The sequence below is a fragment of the Quercus suber genome, unplaced genomic scaffold, assembly GCF_002906115.3.
Source record: "Quercus suber isolate HL8 unplaced genomic scaffold, Cork oak 2.0 scaffold_60, whole genome shotgun sequence".
Classification (NCBI taxonomy): Eukaryota; Viridiplantae; Streptophyta; class Magnoliopsida; order Fagales; family Fagaceae; genus Quercus; species Quercus suber.
Window position 1 is genome coordinate 1701505 of NW_027069525.1, and position 25275 is coordinate 1726779.

General features: G+C 34.0%; 1 protein-coding gene across 1 annotated transcript; it reads left to right on the top strand.

Moving 5' to 3' along the window:
• The first annotated feature begins 14554 nt into the window (after positions 1–14554).
• On the top strand, positions 14555–20139 carry LOC112006383 (peroxisome biogenesis factor 10). The gene is made up of 12 exons (XM_024038664.2): positions 14555–14758; positions 14956–15204; positions 15298–15329; positions 15480–15569; positions 15824–15918; positions 16041–16248; positions 16587–16656; positions 16734–16812; positions 17601–17734; positions 18670–18764; positions 19602–19693; positions 19816–20139. Exons 2-12 carry the CDS (start codon positions 15015–15017, stop codon positions 19916–19918), a joined length of 1188 nt encoding a protein of 395 aa, XP_023894432.1. The 5' UTR covers positions 14555–14758; positions 14956–15014; the 3' UTR covers positions 19919–20139.
• The last annotated feature ends 5136 nt before the right edge of the window (positions 20140–25275 follow it).

Below are 25275 nucleotides of genomic sequence, written 5' to 3' on the forward strand. Positions count from 1 at the left end.
CTTTGATGTGTTCAAGGAATATTACATGGGTGACAACAAGCTGTAACCTATTTTAGCTGCAATCAAGCAAGGCAACTATGCAGCCTATCTTGGTTTCTATGAGAAGGAAGGCTTTCTATTCAAAGGAGTGCAACTTTGTGTTCCTAATTTTTTTATTAAGGGATCAATTGCTGCTTGAAGTGCATAATCAAGGGTGGGAGGGATATGACTTTATCTTTGATGCAACATAAGTACTTCTGGAAAGGTATAGAGGCAGATATGTCTAAACTAGTTCAAAGGTGCTTGGTTTGTTAAAAATCCAAGGGGATAGCCACTAATTCAGGCATCTATCTTCCTTTGCCAGTGCCTACCAAGCCATTGGAGTGCATAAGCATGGATTTTGTATTAGGGTTGCTTCCAACCACAAGAAGGGCAGATGGTATTTTTGTCGTATGTAGTTGACAGATTTAGCCAGATGACTCATTTTATCCCTTGTAGAAAATCAAATGATGCTTCACATGTGACTGATCTCTTCTTAGGGATGTTTACAAGTTGCATGGGCTACTCCATTCCATTGTTTCAGATAAGGACACTAAGTTCCTCGGCCATTTTTGGAGGACATTGTGGAAGAGAGTGGGAACCAGCCTTGACTATAGCACAACTTTTCATCTTCAAATAGATGGGCAGGCAGAAGTGGTGAATCGAAGTTTAGGGAACCTATTCTAATGGAGTCCAAATCTTCTGTCCCATCAATTATGCTCCACTTCATGCTCTACTAATAAAATTTGAACAACTAATATCTCTCATTAAATGAGAGAACTCTGATTTTAACGCTCACCGTTACTGACGTTAACGTTAAAATCCCTTTCTTTTTTTTTCTTTTTTTTTTTTATTCCGCAGCTGTTAATTCTTCCCTCTGTTCCGACTTTTGGTTTCTTTTTTTTCTCTTCTCCATGTGGTTTGTCTCTTGCCGTAGCTTTTGGTATTGATCTGGACTCTTCCCCTATTTTGTCTCATTGTATTCCTTTCTCCCAAAGTCAGAGTTCGGCTGTTGCTTTTGTTTTTGTATGCCACAGAGGTCCTTTTGTCCTATAGGTGCAAATTTGTTTCAACTTTTGAGAGTCCTGCTGCAACAAGCAAACTTCAAGGCTTTAAAGGTTTTTTTTTTTTTTTTTTTTTTCTCTATGTGGTTGACGTCTCAAGTGTTCATCTTCATCCTCACTTCATCTTCCAGTGTTCATCTGCTTCTATTGGTTTCTACAAAGTAACTTGTCTGTGGTGATAATGGTGTTTGATTTTTGTTCCTTTTTGAAACATGAGGAAAGAAAAACGATTTTGGATGATGTAAAGGTTGTAGTCAGTAAATAATTGGGGTTGATGGATTTTGTATTCTACATGTTTGTTGAAATTCTTAAATGAGTGACTGGGTCGGGAAGGTCCTCCATAGGAGCTCTCTTGTATATATCTTATTGTAGAGATTACAATTTATTTAAATATACGGATAACATTTGATTTAAATTCCAGATTTCATTATTTTATCAAACTCTATTTGATAAGGACTAACTGGATTAATGGATATCTGCTAAGAATGCTTGGACTGATATGTTTTGGTTTGTGTTTCAATTGAGATAAGGTTGGATATGTCTCAATAGATTTTTTTGTTTTTTTGGAGATGAAACCAGACCTATTCTGCATGCAGGAACAAAACATTATATGCAGGAAAAATAGTTTCTACAGCAAAAAAAAACAGGGGAATCATACCAATTCTGCAGAAACAGAAACATTATGCAGGAAAACAATTTATGCAGAAAACAAAACAGAGAATCGGACCTATTCTGCAAAAACAGAAACATTATCATACCAATTGAAGTAGTTCATATCCCTTGAATTGTCATTTGATTGCTTAAAAAACCTTGTCACCAAACATTGCACTGAAACTCATAGTATTAAAGGGAAAAAAAAACCTTCATGCCATTTTAAAGTACAAAAGTTAGATTCTAAAAGCTGGAAATTATACACCAAAAATTAAGAATAGTTAAAATTTTTGAGGAAGTTATTTGGGAGGCTGTGCTTTTGTTGTCTGGATTGCTTGACAAATACCCCTCATGGTTTCAAGGGACTCTTACAGCTGCAGATAGATACCTTCCCTCATGATGTGGCTTTTCCCATGTTTAAGAGTGAGTGAGAGTGGCTTTTGAGTTTGTGAGAGTACAATTACAATTACATAGAACTGAACAAGCACTCACCTCCCAGGACCTCCTTCTCCTTCTCCTTCTTGTTTTTTTTTTTTTTTCTTCTTTTTACTTTCTCACATTATGTGTGTTTGGAATTAATGCATAGCCTTGAAAGTGAATTCCTTTTAGCTTTTCTTCGATATTCTTAGCTGGTTTCTCAAAAGGATTTTGCTCATTTCTCAATTTTGAGATCTAGATTCTGAAAAAAAAAAAAATTCTTTGAAGGTTCTTAATTTTTGTGTTACTTTTTCAGTTTGAGGTTCCAAGTTCCAAACTTTAATGGCTCAAAGATTGGACTTTTCTAACTAGTGGGCAAAAGATGCCTGCAAAGGAAACTCAGTGGTAGTCACAATGGAGAACCCAAATTTCTCAGTTATGGAGATTGATGGTCCAGACTCCGCCTTCAGGCCTGTAGAGAAAAGTAGAGGCAAGAATGCAAAGCAAGTGACATGGGTTTTGCTTCTCAAAGCTAACCGTGCTGTCAGTTGTGTTGCTTGGCTAGACACTGTGCTTAGACCATTGCTTGGAGCTATCAAGAAGAGGCTAATCCATAGGCAAGGAGTAACCTTGTCAAGTGAGGCTAGTTACAATTGTACTATCATGCTAGGCTAATAGGATCTCATATATGAAATTTAAAATCCACCAGTATTTTCTCTATATGGATTATGACTTTCAATTGACTCTAGAGTCAAGAACTTTGTCATTACAATTAAAATAGGACTCCATGAACAAAATTAGGCAAGTGCCACAAATACAGAAGTTCAAGGAAGATAATTTTTAAAGGAAGCAGAAGTTTTAGGCCTACAAACAAACAAAAAACGATGCTCCTCCCCCAACTAGCCTTTTTGCTAACAAGATCTAACTAAAAGACACATCTGGAAAACCATAGTAAAAGATAAAAAAAAAAAATTGCAAAATTAAGTTAATATCTCAATGCATGATCTCTATGGACTTGGAGCGTGGTTGATAAATTCCTACAAGCAATCACACTTCTATCTTCAATTCTATCTTGTTATTCAACATCTTCATAATTTCTTTGATTTCCCACTTTGGGTAATTGTGCCTACATATCAATGTATAACAAATCAGAAATCAATAAAATCAAAGCAAAAAATTAATAATTAAATCAACTTTCATCTAATTACCTGTATCAAGTTCAACATATCAGTAAAGCCAGGTGTATTTAAATTTGTCATGCTATCTTCCTGATACATTTAACAATGAAACAAATAAAAACAAAAGCAAAAAATAAATTAATAAATAAACTTTCATTTAATTACCTGTGTCAAGTTCAGCATATCAGTAAAGCCAGGTGTATTTAAATTTGCCATGCTATCTTCCTGATACATTTCAGAATGAAACAAATAAAAATAAAAGCAAAAAATAAATCAATAAATAAACTTTCATTTAATTACCTGTGTCAAGTTTAGCATATCAGTAAAGCCAGTTGTATTTAAATTTGCCATGTTATCTTCCTGATACATTTCACAATGAAAATCATATAAATAATTTAGAGAATTAGTACATACTATTGTCTAACAAATCGTAAGCACAAAGTAACAAAACACAAAAAAATTTCATACCGGTGTGAGCTGTTGGATATGAGAGGATGCCTTAGTTTGACGTTTTCTCTTTCTTGTAGCTTTCTCTAATGCACCCTTTATTCTACGAGATGTCCCTACACATGCTTGTCTCCCTTTAAGCTTAATTCCTTTAATTTTATTTCCTTCACAATTAGTAGGTTGCACATTATCATTAGCTTGTTGAGCTTTTGATTTGAAATGAGTGCTCCCAACAGTAGATTCTTCAATTGATAAATTTTTCAAATTTGCCTCTACTTTGTTCAAAGTACTTTCATGAGCATCCAAAGAAATACGAAAAGTCTCATTAGTCAGTGCAGCTCTTGCTGCCAAATTAGAATACAATTTGAGCAACACCTTATAACGACTTCCCACATTTGCATTTTGGTCATGTGATCCTACATGCATATAATTTTTCATTGCAGAACCAACCTTTGCATCTTTTGTCCACCTTTTTAAAATATACTGATTTGGCACCCTTTTACAATTTTGAAGAGATAACACTTTTAAGGCATGGGCACATAAAATTCCAACAAACTCAAATTTATTACAACTGCACATCACTTGAGAAGCCAATAAATCAAATTGAACAATGTGTTGGCAAGATTTACGAGGAGAAATAACTTTATATTTTACCACAGATCCAACCTCACCCTCCTTATGCAATTCGCAATCCCAAGTGAGCCATAATTCACGATTAAACAACTTAAATACTGCAGGAGTATAAACACTTGCTGCATGCTTCATTATTTCTACTAGATATTCTAATGATGGTTTACTTTGAGTTGCTTTAAAATCTGCTCTCAACTCTTCAAAACGTCTACTCATACCAACCTTGAAAGTGATGAAAGAAACGCAACAAGTCATAATTATAAGTTATGTACCTTTTAATTTGACTGTTCATACTCTCACTTCTCTGAGTAGTAGACATATCAGCACAAAATGTTTTCCTCCCATACACCAAAGCCCATTTCTCCCTTAACTCAAATTGTCTTTGCAACCAACTGTTACTCTTTAAATCATATTTATCAAGCATATTATCCCATGCATCTAAAAAATCATCTTCATAGTCATGGTCATATACACAACTACTAAAATCTGCTGCAAAAGTACTGTACCTTCCAAACTCTTCTTTGAGATTCTTAGCTGCATTCTGGTACATATGCCAAACACATAAACGATGAAGTGTTTCTGGCCATTGTGAAGCTAATGCCTTTGCCATTGCAGCATCTTGGTCTGTGAGGATAGTCTGTGGTTTTTTACCAAACATTGCTTTCTAAAAAGAATCAAACAACCACATGAAAGTCTCAGATGTTTCATCATATAACAATGCAGCACCAAATATGATAGTTTGTTTATGATGATTTACACCAACAAACAATGCAAACGGCCTACCTTCTTTATTTTTTTTGTAAGTTGTATCAAAGCACACTACATCCCCAAAATATTCATAATCCAACTTCATTCTACCATTTGCCCAAAAAATATTTGTAATTAGATCATCAAGGTCAACCTGAATTGCATAAGAAAAATTAAGGTCTTCAGATTGCATTCTTTGAAGATATTCAAGTAAGCCTCCTGTATCCCCGCTTTTCATCTCTTCTGTTCGTCTTGTACGCAAATAATTATTATAATCTTCAGGAATGAAGCCAAGATTGTCAAGTCCACCTACCCTTCTGGCCATTAGTCTTACACTTGCTCTTGGTGCAATTCCAGAACTATCTGCTAATTCAGCCTCAACAGCTTGGGCTGGATTAATAGACCTTTGAGATCTAAGGAATATACGCTTACGAGGAGAAGCTAAGACATGTGTGTGCTTTGACACAAATTTTACCACACAATATTTTTCACTATATCTACAACTAATTTTCATCTCTGCTCTGCAACCACATCTTGTTTCTAGACGATGGCATTTCACATTATCATCTCTTTTGTCATTCCCTCGTATACCCTCGCAAGAGCAACAAAAAACTCTATCTAACCATTTATGTGAACCATCTTTATCACCCTTGTGGCCCTTACTTCGCCTAATACTAAATCCAACTACACGCGCATAACTATTATAGAAATCATACGCATCTTGCTCAGTCTCAAACTCAATTCCTAATTTCGGAATCACTTCTTCTTCTACATTAGCATGAATTTTATCATTGCTATCTATTGATATTGGTTCTAGTTGTTCAACTGTCACAAGTGGTGAATCCTCATCTTCAAAATTCAATTTCCGAACCGATTGACTATCAGTCTTAGTATGATAATTGCTATCACTCATAACCTTAATACAAAACAAAAACAACATAGTTATTTTTTTTTTAATAAACAACATATATATATATATATACACACACACACTTTAGACACAAACTCACACAAGTGTACATAAGAAAGAAAGATATTATAAATCCTAAAATAAATTTAAAAAAAAAAAAACTTTATTTACACTAAACCAAAAGGAGAGAACTTACTGTGACTGAATAATACGTTAAAAATCTTGAAGGTTGCTTGTTGCAGCAGGACTCTCAAAAGTTGAAACAAATCTGCACCTATAGGACAAAAGGACCTCTGTGGCATACAAAAACAAAAGCAACAACCGAACTCTGACTTTGGGAGAAAGCAATGCAATGAGACAAAATAGGGGAAGAGTTTAGATCAATACCAAAAGCTGCGGCAAGAGACAAACCACATGGAGAAGAGAGAAAAAAGAAACCAAAAGCCGGAACAGAGGGAAGAATTAAAAGCTGCGGAAGAAAAAAAAAAGAAAGGGATTTTAACGTTAACGTCAGTAACGTGAGTGTTAAAGTCAGAGTTCTCTCATTTAATGAGAGATATTAGTTGTCCAAATTTTATTGGTGGAGCATGAAGTGGAGCATAATTGATGGGATAGAAGATTTGGACTCATTCTAATGCCTAGTTGGGAACTCTCCTAAACAGTGGGAAGGGATTCTGCCCATAATAAAATTTGCTTTCTATAGTTCTATCAATAAAAGTTCAAATTATAGCCCTTTTGAAATTGTGTATGGCAACAATCCTAGTAGTGTGACTAACTTGGTAGCTTTACCAATGCACAAGAGAGTTCATCCAAAAGCTAACGATATGACAGATGTTATGCAGCAAGTTCATCAACAAGCGAAGATCAAGTTAGAAGCAACCAATGCGAAGTACAAAGCAACTACTGACTTACATAGGAAACATGTGGTTTTTGAGGTTGGAGACAGTTTGGGTGTTGATTTCTAAAGATAGAATACTAAAAGGACAATATGCTAAGTTGAAACAAAGGAAGTATGGTCCTTGTAGGGTTTTGAAGAGAATCAATCATAATGCTTATGAGATTGAGCTACCTTCCCACTTGTCTATCTCCAATATTTTCAATGTGTTGCACCTTACTCCTGTTGAGGTTCAAAAGATTACAAGTATTGAAATCCAAAACTAATGGGCCCTCAAAGACAAGAAAGGCCCAATCCGTGAGCCAAAGCCCATATGAAATGGGTAAAATGAAGCCCAATCTCATAAATAGGTAAGCCTTGGACCTTAGAGTAGGAAGAAAAAGCAGAGGAAGTTTGACCCAGCCTTTGTGAGAAGAGTTCCCAAGGAGCCCAGAAAGAGACTGGACCAAGATACCTTGGAGGTGCCAAAACCAAAGAGGAGAATCCTTGGGAAGTGCATGAAAAAATCAGCTGGGAAGTTAGACAGCTTAGGGAAGCATGCTCATGGACACAAGAGACGAAAAAAGACATGTTTCATCAACAGCCTACAACTCAGAAGAAAAGGCTTTGAAAATAGATGATGACTTAGGAACCAGCACCTGATAGAAGACTGGAAGGAACCATGTGGTTTTTGAGGTTGGAGACATTTTCGGTATTGATTTCTAAAGATAGAAGACTAGAAGGACAGTATGCTAAGTTGAAACAAAGGAAGTATGGTCCTTGTAGGGTTTTGAAAAGAATCAATCATAATGCCTATGAGATTGAGCTGCCTTCCCACTTATCTATCTCCAATATTTTCAATGTGTTGCACCTTACTCCTGTTGAGGTTCAAAATATTACAAGTATTGAAATCCAAAACTAATGGGCCCTCAAAGATAAGAAAGGCCCAATCCGTGAGCCAAAGCCCATATGAAATGGGTAAAATGAAGCCCAAGCAAATGAATAGGTAAGCCTTGGACCTTAGAGAAGGAAGAAAAAGCAGAGGAAGTTTAACCTAGCCTTTGTGAGAAGAGTTCCTAAGGAGCCCAAAAAAAGACTAGACCAGGATACCTTGGAGCTGCCAAAACTAGAGAGGGGAATCCTTGGAAAATGCAGAAAAAATCAGCCTCAAGGAAGCATGCTCATGTACACAAGAGGCGAAAAAAGACGTGTTCCATCAACCGCCTACAACTCAGAAGAAAAGGCTTTGAAAATAGATGATGACTTAGGAACCAGCACTTGATAGAAGACTAGAAGGAAACATGTGGTCTTTGAGGTTGGAGACAGTTTAGGTGTTGATTTCTAAAGATAGAATACTAGAAGGACAGTATACTAAGTTGAAACAAAGGAAGTATGGTCCTTGTAGGGTTTTGAAGAGAATCAATCATAATGCTTATAAGATTAAGCTACCTTCCCAATTGTCTATCTCCAATATTTTCAATGTGTTGCACCTTACTCCTGTTGATGTTCAAAATATTACAAGTATTGAAATCCAAAACTAATAAGCCCTCAAAGACAAGAAAGGCCCAATCCGTGCGCCAAAGCCCATTGAAAAGGGTAAAATGAAGCCCAAACTCATGAATGGGTAAGCCTTGGACCTTAGAGTAGGAAGAAAAAGCAGAGAAAGTTTGTCCTAGCCTTTGTGAGAAGGGTTCCTAAGGAGCCCAGAAAGAGACTGGACCAGGATACCTTGAAGTTGCCAAAACTAGAGAGGGGAATCTTTGGAAAATGCAGAAAAAATCAGCCTCAGGGAGGCATGCTCATGGACACAAGAGACAAAAAAAGACATGTTCCATCAACCACCTACAACTTAGAAGAAAAGGCTTTGAAAATAGATGATGACTTAGGAACCAGCACCTGATAGAAGACTAGAAAGAAACATGTGGTTTTTGAGGTTGGAAACAGATTGGGTGTTGATTTCTAAAGATAGAAGACTAGAAGGATAGTATGCTAAGTTGAAACAAAGGAAGTATGGTCCTTGTAGGGTTTTGAAGAGAATCAATCATAATGCCTATGAGATTGAGCTACCTTCCCACTTGTCTATCTCTAATATTTTCAATGCGTTGCACCTTACTCCTATTGAGGTTCAAAATATTACAAGTATTGAAATCCAAAACTAATGGGCCCTCAAAGACAAGAAATGTCAAATCCATAAGCCAAAGCCCATATGAAATAGGTAAAATAAAGCCCAAGCTCATGAATGGGTATGCCTTGGAGCTTAGAGAAGGAAGAAAAATCAGAGAAAGTTTGACCCAGCCTTTATGAGAAGAGTTCCCAAGGAGCCTAGAAAGAGACTGGACTAGGATACCTTGGAGTTGCCAAAACCAGAGAGGGAAATCCTTGGGAAGTGCATGAAAAAATCAGCTGGGGAGTTAGACAGCGCAGGGAAGCATGCTCATGGACACAAGAGACGAAAAAAGACATGTTCCATCAACCGCCTGCAACTCAGAAGAAAAGGCTTTGAAAATAGATGATGACTTAGGAACCAACACCTGATAGAAGACTAGAAGGAAACATGTGGTTTTTGAGGTTTGAGACAATTTGGGTGTTGATTTCTAAAGGTAGAAGACTAGAAGGACAATATGCTAAGTTGAAACAAAGGAAGTATGGTCCTTGTAGGGTTTTGAAGAGAATCAATCATAATGCTTATGAGATTGAACTACCTTCCCACTTGTCTATCTCCAATATTTTCAATGTGTTGCACCTTACTCCTGTTGAAGTTCAAAATATTACAAGTATTGAAATCTAAAACTAATAGGCCCTCAAAGATAAGAAAGGCCCAATCCGTGTGCCAAAGCCCATATGAAATGGGTAAAATGAAGCCCAAGCTCATGAATGGGTAAGCCTTGGACCTTAGAGAAGGAAGAAAAAGCAAAGGAAGTTTGACCTAGCCTTTGTGAGAAAAGTTCCCAAGGAGTCCAGAAAGAGACTAGACCAGGATACCTTGGAGCTGCCAAAACTAGAGAAGGGAATCATTGGAAAATGCAAAAAAAAAAAAAAAATGCTGGGGAGTTAGACAGCTCAGGGAAGCATGCTCATGGACACAAGAGATGAAAAAAGACATGTTCCATCAACCACCTACAACTCAGAAGAAAAGGCTTTGAAAATAGATGATGACTTAGGAACCCACACCTGATAGAAGACTAGAAGGAAACATGTGGTTTTTGAGGTTGGAGATAGTTTGGGTGTTGATTTCTAAAGATAGAAGACTAGAAAGACAGTATGCTAAGTTGAAACAAAGGAAGTATGGTCCTTGTAGGGTTTTGAAAAGAATCAATCATAATGCCTATGGGATTGAGCTACCTTCCCACTTGTCTATCTCCAATATTTTCAATGTGTTGCACCTTACTCCTGTTGAGGTTCAAAATATTACAAGTATTGAAATCCAAAACTAATGGGCCCTCAAAGACAAGATAGACCCAATCCGTGAGCCAAAGCCCATATGAAATGGGTAAAATGAAGCCCAAGCTCATGAATGGGTAAGCCTTGGACCTTAGAGAAGGAAGAAAAAGCAGAGGAAGTTTGCCCAGCCTTTGTGAGAAGAGTTCCCAAGGAGCCCAGAAAAAGACTGGACCAGGATACCTTGGAGCTGCCAAAACTAAAGAGGGGAATCCTTGGAAAATGTAGAAAAAATCAGCCTCAGGGAAGCATGCTCATGGACACAAGAGTCGAAAAAAGATGTGTTCCATCAACCACCTACAACTCAGAAGAAAAGGCTTTGAAAATAGATGATGACTTAGGAACCAGCACCTGATGAAGGGAAGTGTGGTACCTCGAGAAGAGCAAGAAGTCATTTTGTCTAACAAGGAGGAATCTGACTATTTGAAGAAAAAAGACAAAGGGTGAGAAAACCAAAAAGGGGATTTGAAAAGTCTTTCTAGAATCTTTGGAAAATGGAATTAAAAATTAGCCCCCAAGACCCCCTAAAAAGAGGAAGGTTAGTTGGGAACTTTTTAGGAGGAAACCTCAAAAGAAGAATATAGTGAAAAAATGAGGAAAGGACCAGCTACTAATGTTGCTGACACAACATTGGTTCTGGTACCTAGGGCCATAAGTGAAGGGAATCAATAGCACACCAAAAACCCTAGGAATGTACTATAAAAAGGGGGGGGGGGTCAAGCCATCAACATAACTCATTCAGCAACAATTAATTAGAGCAAAAGAAGCATTAGAGAGAGTCACTAAACCTCAAGAAAACAGAGAAAAGAGAGAAACATTGTGAGGGATCTTGTGATAAGTGCTTGAGGATACACTTAGATTCAAGGGGATTCAAACCTCACAAGTCTTGAAAGCCTACAAAGAGCTATCTAAGTCTGTGACTTTTGAACTTATTTGAACCTCATGACATATCCCAGTGAAAAATAAGGTCTAATGTACTAAAAATTCAATGTAATGAACATATCACTCTATTTTCTAAGGATCCCAGATGTCCTTATTTGCACCTTTTAAATAATCATTTACTGTTCCTTAACCACTTATTTTACAATATGTATATGTTTGCATGTATAAATATGTATGTGTTATAAGGCCTATGTTTTGTGCATAAATTAGTTCGTAATCAGCCCAATATAGCTGCAATGAACCAAGTTTAGTCCACCAAAATATATATATATATATATAACTTTTTGGAGGCCCAGAATTCCCGTTATCACTTGGGCCTAGGTACTGACCAAAACAGGAACCCATAACTCCTTACCACGACCCAAAGGAGGCCAAAAGCACTTGAGGCCAAGTGTTTTCTAAGAAGGGCATCATGATGCAAGAGCATTTTTTAAGCTGTTTTAAGATGTCTTTGTTTGAGTTCTAGCTAGTAGTCTTAGCTGTTGAGAACATTAGTTACAACTATTTTTGAGTCCAAACAAAAGCCTTAAGGCAATTAGCTTATATGACAGTCATTCTTATCTAAATTAGTTAGTCTTGTTAATGAGTTGGTTACTTGTATTAGATGTAATCAGTGTTAGTTTGACACTTGGAACTTAGTGTTCTCGTAGAGGTGTCTAACCACCTACTAGATGTTCTAAGCAACTCTCATTGCTAAACAAACCCAAAACAGCACAGCCTACACATATTCCCTACACTGGACCCCCAAGCACTTTGTGCATAGGGATGTGCCAATTCAGCTATAAGGTCATTGGCTTTATGCCAAAATTAATGATGCATTAACACTAACATAGAAATCAAGAAAACTACAATAATAACAATCCTCATTCACCTAAGCAAGAATATCTCACATGCACACCTCTATAGTTCTATGGGTGGAATCCAATTAAATTTTCAATTGAAGTCTAATTTTGCATCACATGCCTTGTTTAATTTTTAAATATTTGTGCAAAATGTGTTATTAGTACAAAAGCTAAAGAGTAAAAAAAAATGTTTAATCTGACTTTGATAGGGCATTGATGTAATTGTTGGCAATGAGAATTAGTAAAAATTAAAAATAAATAAATAAATAACTAAAATGGAATTTATATTTATATTAGACTTAGTGTTCATTCCCATCTAGGCCAAACCTAAATCAATGTAAACTAAACTTTAGCACAATAGAAACTTAGTAGCACTTGCTATCAATATATATTTTTCTTTAAGTATTATTATTATACAAATGGTGGTTGGACAAACTAAATTTGAAAATTTCATAGATAACAATTTAAATTATTTTTTTATTTGTTTCAATTAAACCTATATTTTTTTAAGGGAAACCTATATTTATTTTTTAAGTATCAGTTTTATATTTTCAAATATACAAATATTATATATATATATATATATATATTACTATATTTATTTTTTAAGTATCAGTTTTATATTTTCAAATATACAAATATTATATATATATATATATATATATTGTGTAAACTTTACAAACTTTTAATATACATTTAGTTATGCTTATTTGTAAATGTATCTCATACCTATATACAAAAGATTACATGCTAGTTACTAAATTTAAGCCCAATTGTTTTAGTAATTAGCCAATTGACTTTAACATGCATGCATGAATAAACATAAAAACGGACACAACCACAAAAAATCATAGTCATAGTACACAAAGAGAAAAACCCCAAGTATTGGGTGGGAAAACCTCTTAGGGACATCACAACACCACATATAAAATTGCAAAATGAAAAGCATAACAACACTGAATGCACAATTATTTGGATTTCTATGTGTTATACTCAAATCATTGAGAGGATTTGAAAGTGTCTTTGAAGTAACACTAAGTAGTATGAAGCTAAGAATTTACATTGGGCTAATAGGCATTGAAATTCAGGAATGACAACAAGATGGGAATAGGGTGGGGAATAGGAAACTCGTCATGTCTTAGTGGGCACTCTTGGGTAGCCACTCCCACCCAGCCACTTAAATTTTTTTTTTTAAATATAATTAATTTAAATTTTAGTTAAATTAAATCATACATTAAACTAAAACTCATAAAAAAAAAGTTTCAAAATTACAAAAACTTCTCATAGCATAATAATACAACAATTCAAGTATTAAAAAACAGAAAAAAAAAATCCAAATTTGATTGACCAATTACAAATATAACACCTCAATAGTTGTGGAAAAAAAAAAAGTGTTCTTAAACTTCTTGGTTATGAATTATCAAACACTCATTTGGTTGTGTAAAAGAATAAAAGTTGTCTTATCAAAACTTGATAGTTTTAGGGTAATACTAAAATATATAGTACATTAGGTTTCCAATTAAATTCAAAACACATAACTATAGTGACTGTATTTATATACTTAGGGACTGTATTTATACATTAGGTTTCCAATTAAGTATACTTTGTATACTTAGGGACTCTATTTATTTAACCATACCGCAACCAAGTGCTGTATTTAAATTTTGCTTAAAAAAAAAAAAAGGTTAATAGTTAGAAGAACCAATTGCAAATCCGAATTTTTTTTCTAAATAACAACAAATATTAAAAAATTTAGTTAAGTGTCACGTTTTAAAAGAATGTAGAAAAGTAGCATCTCGAGTATCTAAAACTCGAGTTCCAAGATAAAAATCGAGTTTTTAAGCCTCGATTTGTGAGCGGATAAGTGTGATGTGGAAAAAAATCCACGTGGAAATCGAGTTTTAAAGACTCGAGTTCCATAAACGCCGCTATAGAGCTTAAAAACGTCACTATAGGGCTTAAAAATGGAGTTATAAAAAATTTTTGCAGGAAAACGCTACTATAGGGCTTAAAAATGTCACTATAGGGCTTAAAAACGCCACTATAGGTCTCCCAGAACCTGGTATGAACACTTATAAAAAAATTTTGCAGGAAAACGCCGCTATAGGGCTTTAAAACGTCACCATAGGACTCAAAAACGCCACTATAGGGGTGATCAAAATAAATTTTTTTTTTGCATGGAACTCGATTTTCAAAAACTCGAGATCCATGTGGCATTTTCAGTCCAACAACACTCGCGAAGCGAGTCTTTAAGACTCGAGTTTTAAAATAGATCTCGAGTTTCTAAAACTCGAGATACTATTTTTCTTAATTCTTCACAACTTTGCCTAACTTACTATATACTTCGCATTTGCGTTGTTAGTCTGCCCATTCCCCCTGCAAATCCTGTATCTAAGTTTTGCACAGTGATTATTACACCGGATCCAAATCCTGTCACGGACACGGAGTTCAAAAAAAAAAAAAAAAATTGATGTGCCTTGTGTGACGGTCGATGGTCAGAGAGAGTTTAGGCAAAACGAGAGTCGCAGTGAGAGTTGTTTGTCGGAGCGCAATGCCAAGTTAGCTGTCACAACTCACAAACATCCTCTCAAACAAAACAGGTTCTATTTCACATGCTCTACCTGTTTCACAATTTTCCATTTTTCCGAAACCCCATTTCGTTAATCAAATCCCACTACTCTCACTCTCAGCTATCAACCCATCCTATCTTTCCAACTTTAATTTTCTGCGCGCCAACTGTTTGCTTTGGTGTCTGTAAGAAAATTTTATTTCCCAAGAAACCCTTCTTTCTTTTCAGTTTTCAGAGATTCAGAAAATAATTGCTGGTTCCAAATACCGGTAAGTTGAATTTGAGAGATGGGGTTGGGAAGGGGTGATTTGTCAGGCGGAGAGAGCACGAGCACGAGCACGAGTAGTAGCGAGGCTTCCTTACCACGAAGATTCCCACTGGCAGCACAGCCTGAGATAATGAGAGCTGCCGAGAAGGACGACCAGTATGCCTCCTTCGTCTATGATGCTTGTCGCGATGCTTTCCGCCACCTCTTTGGTTCGTATCGTTTCTTTATTATATGTTTCCCTGAATTCCTTCCACTCCTTGCAATTTTTCACCTTTTTATCTTATTTCAATTCTCTGGTTTAGGTACAAGGGTTGCTGTAGCTTATCAGAGGGAGGTTAGATTTTCAACTCTCAAAGCTTTTCATTTCAAAATTCACAAGTTCTCTAAAACGATTTTTACAACTAAGAAAATAATTTTTGTTATTATGCATTGTGGACAACATATTAGTTGTTATATTGTATTTCCGGTTTTTCTTATTTTGCAGACAAAACTTTTGGGGCAGATGCTTTATTATGTGTTAACCACTGGTTCAGGGCAACAAACATTGGGAGAGGAATACTGTGACATCACTCAGGTTTCTACCCATTATTTGCTTTCTTCATATTCATAAATTTTGATGTTTAAGTTACACACAAACACACACTTAGTTGGATACAACCATATTTGGATGTCATGAACCTTGTTATATGATCATGATTAATAGGTCAATTGTCTAAATCTTCTACTGTTATTTATTTAGTTTTTACTTCATACTGAGTGCATTGATGCCATGTGGTTGATATGTTACTACTTGTTCTATTTTCGATTGGTTAATAGTTGTTTTAACAGGTTGCAGGACCTTATGGAATTCCTCCAAACCCAGCAAGACGTGCTCTTTTCATTGTCTACCAGACAGCAGTTCCTTATATTGCAGAACGGATTAGGTTCAACAGTTCCATCTCTTTGATTTCTATTTCTTACACATAATGTTTTTGTAATTGTTATTAAGTTTGAGCCTGCATTGAAATTTTACTCATAGAAAGTGCCGAATTTCCTGTTTTCACAGTTCTAGAATAGTTTCCCGTGGCATTGTCCTGGCTGATTCACAGTCTGATGAGCCCTACAACAACGATGCTTCAGGAAGCAGTCATGTTCAATCTTCCACTGTGACTAATCTTCCACCCTCCTCCACATCAGGGGTGTCTGTTTCTCTGATAAGGTTGAAAGAGAAATTCAATGGATTGTGGTTGCATGCAGTTCAGAGATGGCCTACGGTATAGTTGTTATTTAGGCATCTTGCTAACTCCAGCCTTAATATATGAAAATATGATATAACCTTTTGAAACTAAGTCATGTTTTTATATGTAGTTTAATTGAATTACAACTTTTATTTTTTATTTATTATTAAAGAAAACCCATGTCTACAAGGTATATGATGAGATTGTTCCTTTTATATTATTTTTTTTCCATGGAACAATGTCCATTCCCTCCCCTCTCCCCTCTCTTCTAATTCCCTCTCAGTTTTAGTGCTTTGTATTCAATTTAGCTTCCTTTAATTGGGTGTTAGAGCACATGGTGAACTGCTTTTCTTATTTAAGATTTATATGTCCAGGTGCTCCCTATAGCTCGAGAATTTTTGCAATTGGTTCTTCGTGCTAACCTAATGTTCTTCTACTTTGAAGGTTATTCCTGTCTTTCAGAGTTTATTTAAGGGAGTAGAAATTCAAAATTTTACTGATTCAAAATTTTCTCTCTCCAGGCCTCTATTATCATATATCAAAACGTGCTGCAGGCATTCGTTATGTGTTCATTGGAAAACCATCAAATCAAAGGCCCAGGTATGAGCTTTTAAATCTTTTTTTTGACAAGTAAAAAAAGAAAAAAGAAAAAAAGGAGCTTTTTAAATCTGAATTCAATGACATGATGAACTTGACCCTTAGTTTGATGTTTGCTTTCTAAACTTTTGTCTTTTGTTTTTTATTTTCTTCCTTCTCAATCCCAGTTCACATAGGAACTTCAATATGTCTTGGTTTTTTAAATGCATTGTTATGTCTGGAATTTCCATGCACATGAAGTAGTCTGTTTCAATAAAATCCTTATTTACTTATCCCAAAATAAATAAATAAGTGCTAGACTGAACTTTTGATATCATGTGGGAATCAATGGTAAGTTTTTTTTTTTTTTTTTTTTTTTTTTTTTTTATCTCCTTTTTTATATATAGTTATAAGAAATAGAGGAACGAAAAGGGTGGGGAGATTATGGTTTTTCAATTGTTTAGTACGAGAGAAAACTGTAAGGAGAGATTCAGTTTTATTTGGAAGGGGGGAGGGGGGGTGGGGTGCTTTTGGTTTTCTCGGGTGATTTCTCTTGTACATTTTAGTGCAGCATTTTTTTTATCACTATCACCTTGTCTGTTGCAAAGAAATTTAATATCTTTAACCTCAAATGGTTTGAGACCACACCTCACCAAAAAAGGTCACTAGTTTGAATCTCCCTTCTCCCTCTCCTTGATACTAAACTTACTTATCATGATAAAAATTATAAGAAATTTGATTGTCGTTAACCTTTAGTCATATGAGATCTTGCTAATCTAAAATATTTACCCTTCCAATTGGCTTCCTTGCAGATACCAAATAATAGGAGTTTTCCTACTGATTCAGCTATGTGTCATTGCTGCTGAAAGATTGCGACGTAGCAATTTATCCTCTATTGCAAGTTCAGTCCATCATACTTCCTTTGGGAGCCGTCAAAACACAGCAGGTGGTTTTTTTTTTTTTTTGGTAGTGCTAGTAGCTTTATCCACTAACCTTCTTTGTAGTCTATTAGTTTTGTTGGATCATACACTAGCTATATCTTGTTATACATGTATATTGAAGTTGTTAGCTATACATGCATACATAATGTATAGGCATTATATATGCACATTGGCAAAAAAGAAAGAAAGAAAGAAAAGTGTGTATATATTAGATAGGTATTTATTTATGTATATATCACGGGCCATATGTTAGTTTAACCACTAGATTGAACGAGAGATATCAACTTTATAAATTTAGCAAGATTCTGTTGGAGCACCTGAAAATTTCTGATGAGACAGCTTTTTTTTTTTGAGTATTATTTTAAACAAGACAAAGTTTATCTACAAACTTGGTTGTAACCAATGGTTACAACTCCACTCAATATATTTTTTCTATTGGATGCGAATTTTGAGAAATTCACCATTGGATTATAGTTTCTTCTTATATCCTCCATGCATACAAATCTTTTTGAAAATCAAAGGTTAGTAATTATATTATCAATCAAATGTTTAAATTTCAAATTTTTGTAGTAAAAAATTATATATAAAAAATAAGTTTATGGGTCAAATAGTTATTAACATCCAATTAGCACAAAATTTGTAATGCATATTAAGAACATAAAAGAACACGCAATCTAACGGTTAGATTTTCAAAATATATAGTAATATTAATTTTTTTAGTAGGAGTTGTAGACATTGGTTATAATTAAGTTTGTAGCCAAATTTTGTCATTTTATTATTTAAATAATAGTAGTTCTTGATGAAGATGAATTAGATCCAATCCTTTTCATTACTAGTTCCATGTGGCAACTCTTTTGGCATGTCTATTACTATTTTGACGAATTGTGCTGCCATGCAGTTTACTATATTTAATTTCTCTCTTCCATTATTGGGTTTGCAGGACAAGGTTTGCCTGTTTTGAATGAGGAAGGCAATTTGATATCCACAGATAATAGTAGAGGAAGTTGGTTGTCTGATTCTTACTCAACTTCGGAGGTATCTATTTCCAGCCTTCACATTGAAGGGTTTTTTTTTTTTTTTATAAGGACAGTGGGGGTGGTTAGTTTAGGGGAGATACAAAATTAAAGTCTCCGAGGTAGGTATACAATTCTTCTGTGATGCTCATTAATTTCAGGGCCTGGCTCTCTTAACTTCAATAACAAAGATATAAAGCAAGAACATCCAAAAGTAATATCAAAGCACAGCACCAGAATTTAATGTGATTCCCTTTGCAGGAGCATTCCAAGGGTGAATATGGTTGAAGTGCTTCACTTATTTTTTTGGTATACTCATCCATCCAAGAGGAGATGCGATTTTAACTATAGAGCTCATTAGCCAAAGTGCTTCGCTATTAATTATAATGCAGACAACATGATTACTGGTTTATAGAAATTGAATTCAATGCTTTTGCAGTGCACTCATATATTGACACTTGGATAAGTGGATAAGTCCTACTGTTAAAGAGTGGCCTCATGGGGTGCCTAAGCATATATAATCATCACAAAACTTAAACGTACAAAATCTTCAAATGTTGGCCCTTGTAGTGAATTTTGAACTCATTGTGTATTAATTTAGCGGTTATTCCTGATGATTCCACCAACATAAAAGCAGAAAATTTGGGCATATTACTCATTAAAAATTATAAGTCAGTGAGTAAAGAAATAGGGAGGAAAAAAAAAAAGAGAGCTAGGGGTTCACCTCACTCTAATATCACAACTTCAACATCAAACATCTAACTGGTTAGTATGATGGGAATTTCCTGTTTTCTTGTGACCTTTTCCTAACAGCTTATGTATGTCTAACTGCATTTTGTAACTTCTGTGTCTTTTCCAGTCTCAAACGACTAGTGGAATTAGCAAATGTACACTCTGCCTGAGTAATCGCCAATATCCAACAGCCACATCTTGTGGCCACATATTTTGCTGGTACTGTTTCTTTCGATTGTAAAAATTCATGTACTCTGCTGGACCCCTCCTTTTTTTTTTTTTCCTTGCCATCCCTCTTCTTCCTTTTTCTCACTCTATTATTTTGTTTCACTTTCTTGTAGGAACTGCATTATGGAGTGGTGCAATGAAAAGCCTGAGTGCCCTCTTTGTCGCAATCCCATAACTCATTCAAGCCTGGTTTGTTTATATCATTCAGACTTCTAGCATGTGATTATGGTCTATTGCACAGCCCTAAAGAATGAATAAAGAGAGGCTTCCTTTAATATATAGAAAAGAAATGGAAAAGAAATCAAATTGTAAATAATTTTTCCCCTTGGGTCATTCAGAGGATGGCAAGGCCATTATTTATTAATCTATGAATAAGGGATTATTGACAATGGTGATTTTAGTTGTATCTTTTATCAAGTTTCAGGTATTTTTTTCAATCTCTAGCAGCAAAAATCAATGGAATCAATTCCCCGCAACGATTATAACATTACTCCCATATTTAGCAAGAGATTCGAAATGGAGAAAATATTTCACCTTCTTGTTCTTTATAGAAGATGGCATGCTGCAAAAGCCATATCACAGGTGGTGAACTTAGATTATTTGTCAAATCAACACCCTCATTTCTGAATTTCTTTCCTATCTCATAAACACGGTTTAAGTTCACCAACAACGAGTTCTTTAACATAGAGCTCAGGTGCAATGCACATGAACAGTTTCATGTTCAGATCATTGTGATGGGTCACAAATGGAGGAGCGACTGCTCCATTGGCAATCATGTTCATCATTGGTGTTTCAACTTTCAACCTGAGAGTGAAAAGAATATTAAAGGAAAGGAAAAAGAACATACTGTCTGTAAATTTGGCTAAATTCGTGTTCATTTTAAAGCCTCGAATGCCTACTTAGGTTGTATAGTTTCTTTCCTTCAGCTGTGTGCTCGGTGGACAATATAATTTTTTTTTTAAAATTCCCCATATATTATTACCTAGACCCTATTTTCCTAACAGATTTCCCACACTAGTTCATAAGGAATGCTAATGGTTTTAATCCTGTCCAACAAATTTCCAACTCCAGTAAACTTAACATTAGCACGCCCAAGCTTATTATGATGGAGTAAGCTATACAACATAACACATTTTTTTAAGTAATGCGAGACAATTATCCTTTTTTTTAGAAACAAACAAACACACAAGGGAAAGAGAAAGGAGTTCTAATATAAAAACACTCTACAACTTCACTCAAAAGCCATAGTAACTTTTTAGGAGGGTAGGGCAAGTTATACTACACATAACACATTCTTTTAATATTAAAATTTTCGTCTACTCATATTATGAGCCAATTTGCTAGTGATAGAATATAGTGTGTATTAAGTTTTTCCAATTATGATTGTTAGAAAATAATGAGAAAAATAGTTTTCCAACCGTTCAAAATTTCAACTTGTAGCCATCTATTTTAATGTTATCCTTAATCCCAATACAATGAATTTGTAATGAGTGGGTTGAAAAACTGGGCTTTAATGAATTAGATAACAAGTAAAGGGGATTCAGATGATAAGACAATGAAGATAGACTGGTTTATTTTAAAGAAAATCGTCATTGGCACAGTCCGAGGAGGTCAGTTCTTATATATTTCTCTCAAGTTTGATTACAAGTTCAATTTTTGATTGCTACAGTATTTTTCTCTTAATTTCTCGATCCCCTTCTCTCATTGCCTCTTTCCTATTTTATACTCTCCCTTTGCCTTGATCTCTGCCCTCCACGTGTAGGTTAGATTGTTGGTGTTGATCCTTGTCACATCAACACCTTCCTCAAGTCTCCGGAAAGTAGTTGTAAGGCTGAAAACTATTATTTAAGTAATATTTCCTCATTAATTTAGCTAGAGAGTTAGCTGCAGAACATTTAATGCGGTGGTAACAGTTTTCCCTTAGATATTTCCTAGCTCCCATTTGTCCTGTATGTTTACAAAGCATATTCTCATCAATAGAATTTCCTGTAACGTTACCTTGGATGACAAAACACACTTTCTGACCTCCATCTCGTTAACTGAGGAAATACTCTTCCTCAGCATACTTCTCCCATCTTTCACAGTCATAGTTTACTCGTGAAGTTCAAAGTTTTACATCTTCTTGACTGTTGATCTGTTTTCGAACCCCTGAGCCTCCTTGGCCAAGCCCAAGGCCCAACATATATATTTTTGGGCCCATTGTCCCTACAATTATTATAGCCAAATAAGTAATTATTATAACAAAAGGAATAAATTGCATTGGTATAACAACCATCAAATATAAAATGATAGCACCTTAATACAAAATTATCTTCTAACATACCAATTGTGCTATAATATCATTTGTAGTTACATGTATCAAACTATTGGCATATGAATTTTATATCTAATGAATCTACAATATATTATATCTAATGAATAATATTAATGATTAAAATCTTTAGACAAAGTAACAAGAAATTGGCCACTTTTTAAAGATAGAACTATTTGAGGAATAAAACTTTTGTTCTAATTAAAAAAAAAAATTGGAAATTTGTACATCTAGATTACAATCCTTTCTTAGGATGCTTGAAATCTTTTTTGACAAACCTGGAAAAAAAAAATAAGAAGAAAATTAAACAAAGTTAAAAAAACAAAGTACCATATAGATTGCAAAATTGTATGTAAATTTAATAGTCTATGATTGGAATTTACTACGACCACTTACATATATATTGGACAACCAACTAATTAAATTGAATCAAACCATTAACATATGAATTAGATCAAATATAAGGAAATTACCCCCTCAAAAAAAGAAAAACATAAGGAAATTAGTTTAAACAAAAGGAAACAAATACATAAAACATATTTAATTGATTATAATAAAAAATTAGAGTAAAAAATACATAACTTCATGATTGTAGGTAGAAAAATGGAAGCCTAAATAAAAAAAACTGTACAATAAGTTGGAGAATGAAAAACTACACCAACTAGCGGTGTATATATATACATATTTCACCTAGAAATGGAGTCCAAGTAAAAATCAAATACTCTAAACTCCTTGAAGTTACCTAATTAGGATGTTTAGGTTAATTAAATATTAATTTTGTTTTTAAAATACTTTCTCCCAAAAAAATAGTTAACATTATTAGCTAGATTGTTATTAGATTTATTATTATTATTATTATTTTTACGTTAAAGTTAATAAAAAAAAAAAACTTATGGGAAGCAGTATGTTTTTTTTTTTTTTTTTTTTAAAGAGATACACTTACTTTATGATAACAATGAATTAGAGATAAGAATGAATTAGAGTCTTAATTTTTGAATTTGAGATATGAATGAATTAGAATCCTAATTAATCTAATATTAATTTAACTACAATCTTACATGAAGTAGTTTTTATTTTACGCTTACTATATAATATTTTTTTAAAGTTCTGGTAGTATACTATTCCTTTTTAGCTCTTTAAAAATCTAAAAATTTAATAAAATTTATGCAATTTAGTGAAGTCACATGGCATAACCACGGCGTCTAAGCCTAACTTTTATTATATTCTAGTCGCAAATCCACGCATTGCGCTTGATAATTTTTTAGATAAAATACTATTTTAGTCCCTAGATTTTATAAAGAGTTTATTTATTTATTTATTGTTTTATCATATTTTTCATAATCTTGTCTATAACATTTTTTACCATTATCATATGTTTATTGGTTGATGATTTGCATAACATAGACATTAAATAAGAGGTAAAACTATTCATTAAATTTTTTTTAAGTCATGGTGTATGAAGATTATGATTATATATATATATATATATATATATATAAATAATTTCGCTAGTTAGAGTTTGATTAGTTTTGAGTTTAAATTTTGTATTATTATATTTAATTGTTGATTTTATTGTACTATAAAGTTTTCAATGTCCTCTGTATAACTATCTCTATTTTATTTCTTACTCCTCTTAACCACCTTTTTATTTTCCAAATAACGGTTATTAATTGACGTTTGATTTCATTTATTTTTTTCTTCCTTCATTTATTCTTTATTACTCTGTATGTTCCCTTGCTAGTTGTAAATTTTATGGTTATCAATAAGAATAGATATCATGGATGGCTTAAATAGTTATAGATGTAGTTACATTAGTGGTATGTCAAATTTTTTTTTTCTTTTGTTTTTTTTTTTCCTTCTTAATTTTCAAGGAAATATGAAAGACATTTCTCTAGTTTGGTCTCAATTAATTAAGATATTTGTAAGGACACATTTTGGCACCCAAACCTAAAAGGTAAGAGACGTTGGCCCAATGAGCCTAGTAAAATAAATTTGTAAAGAGTGAGTCAAAGAAGTGGACCCTAATGAATTTGACAACGACCAGTATGGATTCAAGAAATGATTAAGCATGAACAAGGAACATAGAACAGGCTGAATTTCATTGTTCGAGGAGGTAACTTTCCATATAAACCAATTGAATTAATTACAAGTATAACTTTGATTGCTATAGTATTCTCTCTCTATTTTTCCTATTCCCTCCTCATGGAAGATCTCTTTCATTATATAGTTCCCCTTGGACTAGCCTAATCCTACACTTGTTGATCATTTGAGCCCTTACTTGAGTGTCCCCTCTTTGACTTTTTGTGAGTTGTGGTAGCCAAGGCAGCACTGTTCAGAGGTCTTTTCCACATAAATGCGGTCAGAAAAGTAACTGTAGTACATTCAATACGGTGATAGCAGTTTTTCCTTAGATATTTTTAGGTTCTCCTCCTTCTCGTATGTTCATGAGACATGTCTCTATCACTGGGGCTTTTATAAAGGTTACTTTCATCATTGGAATACACATTTGAGCGATATCTCTAATGCCCGACAAGGAATTCCTCCTCGAACCGTCTTCCATTCATTTCTTATTTATGAGACTCTAAATTGGAGTCCCTCATAACTATTTATCCCTTCTCGGACCTGTTAACGTCCTCGGACAAAGCCCAAGGCCCAATATATGATTTTGGGCTCTTATCCCTACAATATCTATAATATATTAACAAAAGTAACAATGAGCCTTAATTTTTTTTTAATGTATGAAGTACTTAGGTTAGTGGTATGTCAAAGGTTTTATAAACAAAATTTAAAAAATAATTCCAAGGAAATGTAAAAGGCCCTTTTTTTTGAAAAAAGAAATTGTGACTTTTTAAATTGTAGAAATATGATTGTTTTAATTACCTTGTGTATAGATTTCATTATTAAGTATAAACATCTAAATTAAAGTAGATGAATATATAAAGACAAAATTATATGTAAAGTTAGAACTGCACAAGATATATATGCATAGATAATTTATTTATTATTCATGAATCATTATTTCATTGTTTACTTATAAATATCTAAATTAAAGTTTTTTTTTTTTTTGAAAAAAAAAAATCTAAATTAAAATAGATGAATATGTAAAGGTAAAATTATATGAAAAGTTAAAACTACCCAAGAAGAACGTTTAACTACTTGTAGATGTGTGTTTTTGGAAGACTAAAAGTATACACAATTGTTTTAGTTGGAACTACATAACTATACAAATATTGTTGAAAGTGGTTCCATCATTTGTAAATTA